The following is a 10,380-nucleotide window of genomic DNA, read 5'->3' on the forward strand; positions in this document are numbered from 1 at the left end:
TAAGACTGCTTGCCATCTGGGGGAGGGGGTTGGGGGAGGAAGGGAAAAAATCTGAATAGAAGTAAGTGCAAGGGATAATGTTGTAAAAAATTACCCATGCATATGTACTGTCAAAAATGTTATAATTATAAAATAAAATAAAAATTAAAAAAAAAAAAGAAAGCATGAGTCAATTTTTTATAGAAATAAGGTCTTTATCAGATTTGTTGCATGTAAAAATTTCCCCCAGTTTTCTGCTGTCCTTCTTATCTTAGCAACATTGATCTTGTTTGGAGTAAGTTTTTTAATATAATGAAATATCATAATGAATATAATGACAATCATCTAGTTATGCAAGCAACTTCTAAGAGAAATTTGTTAGATTTTTAGTTAACTGTAAATTCACTGAAAATAATTAGTTCAAAATCCATTCAGCAAATTCTTTAACATCACAGTTTTGTTTACATACTGAGGTCTATTTCTTTCTTAAAATACCTAAAGTAGGATTTTCAATATCTGTAATTTTCCTTTTTCTATTTTTTTAAAATTTATGCCCTCTGCACAGTGCTGGAGATATGAAACCCCCTTTCTCTGAATTCATCTGCATGTGACAAGAAAGCATGCCATGAAAATACCTATTTTAATTCTTCTTTTAGATATGAACCTTCTGATAAAAAGTAATGGGATTTAGTAATCTGAGAGAAAAAGACTGTGGGGAGTGACTACAATTCATATAGTTTCTCAAATTTCAATTGTGAAATTGAATTGTATTTCCGCTAATGAGGAACAATGTCTGTTTGTCCTATGTGTCTGTGCCACCATCATGTTTCCTTAAAAGTAACTTCTTTCCTGTGCTCAGACCAAGCCATAGAAAATTGGTTTATTAATGCAAGCAAAAAAAGGACCTTTTCTGACCTTGGCTTTCCTACTGCCCCAGTATTCCAACTAATGGATTTTTGAATAAACTCCCATCCCAGGTGGAGGTCTCGGGAAATGCTTCTTTTTATTGTATCCAAACAGTACGCTAAGTTATGATCTCAAACCTCAAGAGTATATTTTCCCGCTGGTGTCACATTCTCCCGAATTAAGATTGTTTGTACCCCTGACACCGAGAAAATTCCTCAGTAGCAAGAGCCAGGCCAGCACAAGAACAGTAGAGGGCTTTACTAAAGGAGATCCCCTTTTGGCCTTTCCAACTCTTTACAGAGAGGTTAGCTTTCATGTCCCCCTCACTGTGGCTAAGGAACTTAAAATTCATTGATTATCTCCACTCTGTCTGACAGAATCTATCTTCAAAGATACTGGGGGAAATGATATTCTCTTTAAACCCACTTCCCATGAATGAGAACTCTGCTCTTCCCATTTCTCTCTCAAGCTTTCCCTGCCCTACCCTGTGGACTCCTGTCAGTGAAGGATGGAAAAGTTTTTGTAAGTGTTGGAAAAAACCTGATCATCAGGTGTTACCCTCTTTACCCAATGGCAAACACTTTATGAACTCATTGACAAATGGATCCTTGGCCCCCCAAGCAATCCCTTTATTGCTACAAATGATACTGTTCCTAAGCTCTATTGGGGGAAGATTTGTTTTCTCCTAGGTTTATTACCTTCAAATGACCCGGTCTATATCATTAACTAGCTTCACAAATCTTTCTCAGAATTCACTGGATAACTCACTTCCATTACCTCCTAGCCCATTCCTGCAAATCAGGGTCTAAATCCATTACTAGCAGGAAGTAGTTTCAGAATATGAGATCATGACCCCATATCCCAAAGGACCCTGGGCCCCACTTCATTGGAGGGACACTGATTATTGGAGTCAACAGACACTAACAAAATAACACCCAGTGTCTGAAGGGCTCCTAGTAATGTGCATACTAAATTTGTGCTCATCCCTGCTACCGTGCCCTAATATCTTAGGTTGTATCCGTATGATATCATCAAACTTTGGATTTGGTTCATCTGTGTAATACTCCACCATCAAAATTAATTGTAGTCCACTCTAGTTTCTGTCCATAATTTAACACGTGTCCCATGATTTTAATGTTGGTCTGATAGACCCCCTTTTGTCTAGGATTTCCCAAACTATTTTTGCAAAGATTTCTTTTACAAATTCAGAGGGTTAATGATGAGGTGCTCAATCATGTATTGGACAGAGACAAAAAAGAATTGTTCCCTGAGGGAAGCAAGGAGTAACCAATGATAGGGATCCATTTAGTTCCATAGTCTCAGCTTTTAGGGAAGTGAGCTGTAGAGGGCTGTAACTCTGAAAAGCTATACTCAAGATACTGTCAGCAGGGTGCTTATACTTAACCACCTACTCAGTGTGATTAGTGAGAAACTGATTCTCTAGTTAAACATATACTTATTGTGACATAGTGATAAAATGGCTCTCTTTACGGCTAATGCATGTTCAATTTGCTATAGGGATGTAATGGTCCTGATGTATTTGAGGGCTGACACACACAGACCCAGAGAAGATTCGGGACTCCATCTTTGACCAGCCTTATGGTGACTCTCATGACTTCATCACTGTTCCACCCAAGGATCAAAGCCAGTCCTAAGACCTTCTAGAGAGCTAGCCTTACAATTTCATTTTTTCACCCAAGTGGGGCACTGAAAAAAAGCACACCACATTTTCTGGCTCTGGACACAGGAACCTACACTCAGCAGTTTGACTGATGGGTTTGGTGAGTTCACTGGAGAAATCCCTGTGACACAGAAATAGCATAAATACAAAAATACACAATAGGAAATTTGGAAAGGGCTAGTATTTCCGATAAAATGGTAAAAATTCTTAAACAATTCTCCTACCCCACCCTGAGGGGAGCTTGTAGCATGCATAATTACTTTAATAAAGAAGCAAAGTTTGTTGGTAACTTGAAGGAGATCATTGAACTCTTAAAGAATTTGCTGAATGGATTTTGAAGTAATTATTTTCAGTGAAATTATAGTTAACTAAAAATCTAACAAATTTCTCTTAGAAGTTCCTTGCATAACCAGATGATTGTCATTATATTCATTTTGATATTTCATTATATTAAACAACTTTCTCCAAACAAGATCAATGTTGCCAAGATAAGAAGGACAGCAGAAAACTGGGGGAAATTTTTACATGCAACGAATCTGTTAAAAACCTTATTTCTACAAAAAAATTGACTCTTATGCTTTCAAAGGATAATTAATCTGAGTTAAAGCATCTGCAAACTGACTTTTTCCTGCTAATTGGTCAAAGGTGATTTGTCTATTAACTCCAGTTTGTTTATTGCCTTGGGCTTGTATTCTACATAGTTCACTATATTCATAAAGGCATAATCAGTTTTGCCCAGATTTTATACTTGTCCTTGTTATACATTTCAAATCACTAGTGCCAAATTTTCTAACATCTATTTTACATATGATGATGTAGCCCCATAAACAGTTCAATGCTTTTTCAAATCTTTGATTATTTCCAGATCCAAAGGCGTGTATCTTCTCCTTTCTTGACCTGAAGAGTCAAACTCTTGAAGAAACTGGTGTTCATTAATTTTTAAATCAGATATATCCTGCCCTTCCTCTTTAGCTTTAACTAGAGAGTTTGGTAATAATTTCATAGAGGTAGAAAAAGCTGTTGCATGGGTGGTGCTGATGGTGTAACTGACCCTTCTTCTCTTCCTATTTCCTCAACCCATGAAGTACCAATTGAGGGGGAATGCTCATGAGATGCATGCAAAGATTCTGATAAATACCCTATTTCTACAAAGAATTGGAGAAGGAAATGGTCAGCGGGAAAACATTACACTCTCTTTTCCAAGCAGACTTCAAATGGGGAATCAGTTGGGCACAACGGGATAGAGTGAATAAAAATAAAAAATACACAGGAGAAAAGTAAATGTTAGCATTTATGTCATCTTTATTATTAAGAATAGTTTATTGTAATTCAAGTGGAAAAGGATTTGAAAACAGGTTTTGCTAAATCCTAGGAACAAAACAAAACAGAAATATATGCAATCCATACCCTTCTTGTGAGGTTTTCATATCAAATCAATTGATTGTGAAAACTCATAAACAGGCAGAACCATGGAGGACAAGAGGCCAGAACACTGTGGAATGATGTCCTTCAGCTTACTGAGTGGAAGACTATTGTCCATTTACTGACTAGGAAGTCCCTCTTCATGAAGTACAGGTGATGTTTATTCTTTTGCAGGGAAAGGTCAGGGAGCAGAGTGGTGGGTTGAGAAGTCCTGCTTATAGAATGTTTATTGAGATGAATGGCAGCAGGAACAAAGATGGGAGTCCACTGGACAGAGAGTCATGGGACCAGGCTTTGTCCCTGGAAGTGGGGGGCCAGGGCAAAAGATGGGCTTGACAGGGGCTGTGAAGGGAATAGAATAGAATTTATAAATAAGAGAACGCTGGAGAACGTTGTAAAAGCCCAGAGTGCCAGAGGAATATTGCAGGTACACCCCAATGCGAGGGAAAGGGCTTTTCACTCGATGGTTCAATGGCCCAGGATAGGTTCGTAAATAGTAATCTTCTTCCTTCTTGACACACTGAAGCAGGAACAGAGATGTACAGGTCACTTTCTTCCCCCTCCTCCTCCTACTCCTCAGGGAGGGGATGTAGATCCCCAGGACCCACTGAGGTAGTTGAGCCACATCCACCTCCCAGTACAGACTGCCTGAGCTGAAGGCCTGCTCAGCAGAGACATAATGAAGAGGAAAGTCCTCAGGAGGCTTAGTCTCCTCTGGCCAGTCCTCTGCAGCCTTGGCACTCTTGAGATCCCCAGAAACGGAAACACAGGAATCAGCTGATGTGGGGTCCAGGGTGAGTTCCACTTGCAACCTCTTGAGAATCTCCATCAGGCCAGGGATGGGATGTTCTATCAGTTCTGGGGTGACAGCTTTGGCCCTTTGAGACAAAACAGCATCGATACTTCTCAGTAGGTGCTTGGAATCCTGGAGCAGATCCACATGGGGTTGGTGAGCTAGAGCCTGCAGCTCTAGCATGAAGTCCTGAAGGGTTTGCAGGTGCTGGGATAGTCTGTCCTGGTTGGCCTTGTGCTCTTGCCTTATCCTTTCAGGGACTCCTAGGGACTTCACCTCATCCAAAAGTAGAGTGTATATTTTGGAGTATTCCCTTGAAAACAAATTGCTCCAGTCAACAGCGGGTTTATCCTCCTGGGCAAGAAGTTGCTCATCTTCCTCCAGATGATTCCCCAAAAGACTCCGAATGTGCTGGAGCTCCCTCCTGTATTTGTGAGCAGCCTCTTGTATTGGGGAGATCTTGTGAGCCCCATGCTCTGGGCTTTCACCACATGTCACACACAGTGCTGTCTGGTCCTCTTCACAGAACAGCTTGAAGGGTTTCTGGTGAGGGACACACTGGCTCTGTCCTTGAGTACTCTGCATAAGCTTGGAGCTGATTTCTTTGCCCAGCTCAGTCAATTGTGCTAGGCGCCTGTTCACTAAGGGGATCTCCCCATCCTGGGAAGCTTGTCTGCATTCGGGACAGGAGAAAGCTGAAGTTTCCCCTCTCCAGCTGGAGGAGAGACAAGCTTGACAGAAACTGTGCCCACATCTGATGGTGACAGGCTCACAGAAGTAGCACCTGCAGATGTTACAGGTGATCTCACTCTGCAGCTCCTTCAGAGGTTTCCCAGGGGCAGCCATTCTTTTCTTTCCAATTGCTTCTAGTCTGCAGCAGCCAGACGATGAGACTTGCCTTCAAAAAAAGCAGTGCTTCTGAGCACAAGGATGTTCTCCTTTTATAGGAGGTAGCCCCACCCCTTAGGCCCTCTGAGCAAAGGTGTTAATTCCCCTGGCCTGCCATCCTGCAGAGCAACCTGGTAACTCTTCTTAATGGGGGCAGGCTTGAGTGCCCTGAGTTCACACCTCTGTCTGCCTCCTTTCATTGGACAGGTTTCACCAAAGAGATCTGTCTTTAAGTGGGAATGTCAAACAATTCTGGAGATTTTTGTCAATGGATTTTCAAATCTCATTTTTCAGAGACCCTCTGCAGAGAAAATGGCTCCTTTCCTTTCCCCTTCCACACTCAGTTGTTCCGCAGCAGTTATAGAGACTCATCCTCCTTTTTCCCCTTGAACTCCCCTTATTGAGAGGCAGAGAATTCGAGATTTTGAAGTCCCCTCTAGTCATCTAGCTCAACTACCACATGAAGGACATCCCCCTTGAGAACATCCCCATCCTACTGATCAGCTAGTCAATTTCTTAGGAAATACCAAATCTTTTTTTGTTAATTTTATAATTATAAACTTTTTTGACAGTACATATGCATGGGTAATTTTTTACAACATCATCCCTTGCTCTCACTTCTGTTCTGAATTTTCCCCTCCTTCCCTCCACATCCTCCCCCAGATGTCAGGCAGTCCCAAACATGTTAAATATGTTATATTATATACTAGATATAATATATGTGTGCAGAACGGAATTTCTTGTTGCACTGGAAGAAGTGGTTTCAGAAGGTAAAGATAACCTGGGAAAAAAATCAAAAATGCAAACAGTTTACATTCATTTCCCCGTGTTCCTTCTCTGGGTGTAGCTGATTCTGTCTATCATTGATCAACTGGAACTGTATTAGATCTTCTCTATGTTGACTACATCAGAATACATTCTCATACAGTATCATTGTTGAAGTGTATAAAGATCTCCTGGTTCTGCTCATTCCACTCAGCATCAGTTCATCTAAGTCTTTCCAAGCTTTTCTGTATTTATCCTGTCAGTCATTTCTTACAGAAAAATAATATTCCATCTGATTCATATACCGTAATTTACCCAACCATTCTCCAATTCATGGGCATCCATTCATTTTCCAGTTTCTAGCCATTATATAAAGGGTTGTTGTGGGGTTCTTTAAAGCCAATTGTATTATAATGTACATAGGAATGATTACTCAGGCATTGAATCAGGACACATAGTTTAATAATGTTCAATTAGTTGCTCTCCCACTAGTTTCCACATATCTGCCTCTCATTTGTCTTCCTTAGAGAGCCAAGGAGACTTGCACTCCAATATAATTAAGAGTTTGGGTATCTGCTTCAAGTTACCAACAAACTTTGCTTCTTTATTAACCTAATTGTGTATGTTACATACACCCCTCAGGGTGGGGAAGGCTCTTGTCTTAATATTTGTCCCATTTCAGCTGAAACACTAGCTTAGCTCTTACCCAGTTTCCTGCTTGTCTATTTTTGTATTCAAACTCTTTCTGGGTCACAGGGACTTCTCCATTGAATTCACCAATCCAATCAGGCAAACTACGGAGTGTAACTTTTTGTGTCCAGAGCCACAAAATGTTGTGTGCTTTTTCATTGCCCCACTTTGGGCGCCAAAATGTAATGTCCGGGCTAGTTCTCTGGAGGGTCTCAAGAAGGGCCTTGGACTTTCAGTTAAACAGTAATAAAGGCAGGAGAACCACCATGAGGCTGGTCAATGATGGCGTCCCAATTCTTCTCTATGTCTCTGTCTGAGACTCTTCTATGTCTCTGTTTTTCAGATAAGCCTATGTCTGTCTGCCCTTAAACACCTAAGTACCATTACATCTCTACAGCACACTAGAGAACTATGAGAGAAGTAGATAACTAGAATCACCGTGCTAAACTAGATAACCATTGTCTTATCAATTCCACTGAGTTAGCACCTTCTAAGAATCCTTGTTTGTTCTACAGAGTTCTGGCTCATTGCAGGGTCAGGAAGGGGGAAGGAATGAGCTTGACTATGGATCCAAGATAATCTGTGAAGAAATCAGATTTAAAAGTCCATTGAGCTAAATGTTCATGTTTACAAAGCATTCCTCCTTAGAGGAAAAGGTGCATCCTCACTTTGACTGAACCCTTTTATCCAATGGAGCCAACCAGAGATGTGAACTCAGGGCCTTCAAGATTGCCCCCTTCAGGAAGAGTTACCAGGTTGTTCTACAAGATGGCAAAGCAGGGGAGTTCACACATTTGCTGGGAGGGCCTAAGGGGTGGCGATGCCTCCTATAAAAGGAGAGAGCATCCTTGTGCTCAGTAGCTCTGCCTTCATTGTCAAGGAAGATTCTTCCTCTGGTTGCTGCAGATCAGAGAGAGAGAATGGCTGCTATTGTGAAATTTCTGCAGGAACTGCAGAGGGAGATCTCCTGTAGCATCTGCAGGGGCTACCTGTGTGAACCTGTCACCATTGGGTGCGGGCACAGTTTCTGTCAAGTTTGTCTCTCCTCCAGCTGCAGAGTTGGAGCCCAAGTTTTCTCCTGTCCTGAATGCAGGCAAGTTTCACAAGGCAGCGAACTCCTGCTTGTGAACTGGCACCTAGCAGAGTTGACTGAGCTGGGCAAAGAGCTCAGCTCCAAGACTTTGCAGAGCACTCAAGGACAGAGCCAGTGTGTCACTCACAAGAAACCCTTCAAGCTATTCTGTGAGCAGGACCAGACAACACTGTGTGTGACATGTGGTGAAACCCCAGAGCATGGGGCTCACAAAATTTCCCCTGTACAAGAGGCTCCTGACAAATATGGTAGGGAGCTTCAGCACATTCACAGTCTTTTGAAGCAACATCTGGAGGAAAATGAGCAACTTCTTGCTCAGGTGAAGAGACCTACTGTTGACTGGCACTGGATGATCAGGGGAGAATTCCACAAACTGCACCACTTGCTGATGGAGGAAGAGAACCGATGCCTTGAAAGGATAAGTCAAGAGCAGAAGGCCAGCCAGGACACACTATCCCAGCACATACAGAGCCTACAGGACCTCCTGCAAGATCTGCAGGAAGTGGGCCAGCAAGCCAATCTGGATCTTCTGCAGGATGCCAAGCAGTTGCTGGGTAGGAGCAAGGCTGTGTTGGCCCAAAGGGCCAGGGCTGTCACCCCAGAACTGAGAGAATATCCCATCCCTGGCCTGGTCCAGATGCTCTACAGATTCCGAGTGGACCTCACCATGGACCCCACATCAGCTGATTCCTGTGTTTCCATTTCCGGGGACCTCAAGAGTGCCAAGGCTGAAGAGGACTGGCCAGAGGAGACTAAGGACTCTTCTTGCCATGCTGTGCTTGCTGAGCAAGCCTTCCGCTCGGGCTGTCAGTACTGGGAGGTGGATGTGTCTCAACTGCCTCAGTGGGTCCTGGGGATCTACACCCCCTACTTGAGGAGGAAAAGGACCAGGGACATGGACTCCTGTGACTTTGCTTTCTTGCTTCGCTGTGTCAAGAAAGAAGGAGAATACTATTTACAGACCTATCCTGGGCCATTGGACCATCGAATGAAAGGCCCTCTACGTCGGGTTGGGGTGTTCTTGGAATATTCCCCTGGGGCTCTGGCCTTTTACAATGTTCTCCAAAGTTCTCTTATTTATAAATTCCATTCTATTCCCTTCACAGCCCCCGTCGAGCCCATCTTTTCCCCTGGACCCCCACTTCCAGGAACAAAGCCTGGTCCCATGACTCTGTGTGCAGTGGGCTCTCATCTTTGAGCTTGCTGCTGTTCCTCTCAATGAACATTTCTCCAGGGAGTTCTCACTTTCTCCCTGGCTGTGTTCACTGTATTTCCAGCCTTCCCTGAAAGAGAAAAAGTATCACCTGTGAGTTTTTCTTCCACTTCCCCCAACCAATGGGGGAGGGGGCAGGTAGAGCTATTTCATGCAAAAATAAATCTAGATAATGTTTTTCACTGTCCTGTACACATTTCTGAGTTTTAGGTTTTAAAATGAATTTCATTTTCTGAAATTCAGAATATAGGTGACACTTAAATAATTTTGAATGAAATTTTTACAAAAACAAAACTCATGTCCAGGAGGACAAACAGAATTCTTCATATATAGCTCATATAATTTTAACAATGTGTATAATATACAACTTAGAAAGCAACATTAACACCTTAAACATTTCATCTAATTAGAAGATACAAACATGTGACCTTTTTCAATAAGTTACCAGAGAGAATGTGGCATCATTACTACACCCAGTTTTTTAGCTTAGAATTCAATCAAATACAGATTTAAATTTCCAGTAGAAATACTGGATTATGTATTATGTATATTATTATGGATATATGTATAGTATTATGGATTAATGCACCCATATTTCTAAGATTTTGTACCCAGAATAAACAACTTCAAAATTGTAGCACATTCTTTTTAATAGTAATTATTTCATTTAATTCTCTCATACAATACAAATCAGAATTCTGATATAAACACATACAGACCTCACATTTTAAGGTGGAATCAAACTGCGTTTCAAGTTACAACAATTTTCTTCTCTTTTCTCATTCGTTTCTTCTGCAGTTAAGGGTTGAAGGGAAGCGGGTTTCCTTGGGTACAGGATGCCTTGAATGATAAGCCATACCCTTTTATCTACTGGGGGTTCGAGAGGAGGATTTTAGAGCTTGGGACACAGACAGTCCCCATCTAGAAAGAAAGGAGCCTCCTGTACATTA

At 41.8% G+C, this 10,380-nt stretch overlaps 2 protein-coding genes across 2 annotated transcripts; one reads left to right on the forward strand and one right to left on the reverse strand.

Annotated features, from left to right (window-relative positions):
• Positions 1–4,214: 4,214 nt before the first annotated feature.
• LOC141543784 (tripartite motif-containing protein 43-like) lies at positions 4,215–5,627 on the reverse strand. The gene has a single exon (XM_074269508.1). It carries the CDS (start codon positions 5,625–5,627, stop codon positions 4,215–4,217), a length of 1,413 nt encoding a protein of 470 aa, XP_074125609.1.
• A 2,417-nt stretch (positions 5,628–8,044) lies between these two features.
• Positions 8,045–9,415, forward strand: LOC141543785 (tripartite motif-containing protein 43-like). The gene has a single exon (XM_074269510.1). It carries the CDS (start codon positions 8,045–8,047, stop codon positions 9,413–9,415), a length of 1,371 nt encoding a protein of 456 aa, XP_074125611.1.
• Positions 9,416–10,380: the final 965 nt, after the last annotated feature.

This window comes from Sminthopsis crassicaudata, chromosome 5 (genome assembly GCF_048593235.1).
Source record: "Sminthopsis crassicaudata isolate SCR6 chromosome 5, ASM4859323v1, whole genome shotgun sequence".
Lineage (NCBI taxonomy): Eukaryota > Metazoa > Chordata > Mammalia > Dasyuromorphia > Dasyuridae > Sminthopsis > Sminthopsis crassicaudata.

Bases quoted from the DNA above. Each gene is read 5' to 3' on its own strand.
- LOC141543784 (XM_074269508.1), bottom strand. From the start codon at position 5,627: ATGGCTGCCCCTGGGAAACCTCTGAAGGAGCTGCAGAGTGAGATCACC.
- LOC141543785 (XM_074269510.1), top strand. From the start codon at position 8,045: ATGGCTGCTATTGTGAAATTTCTGCAGGAACTGCAGAGGGAGATCTCC.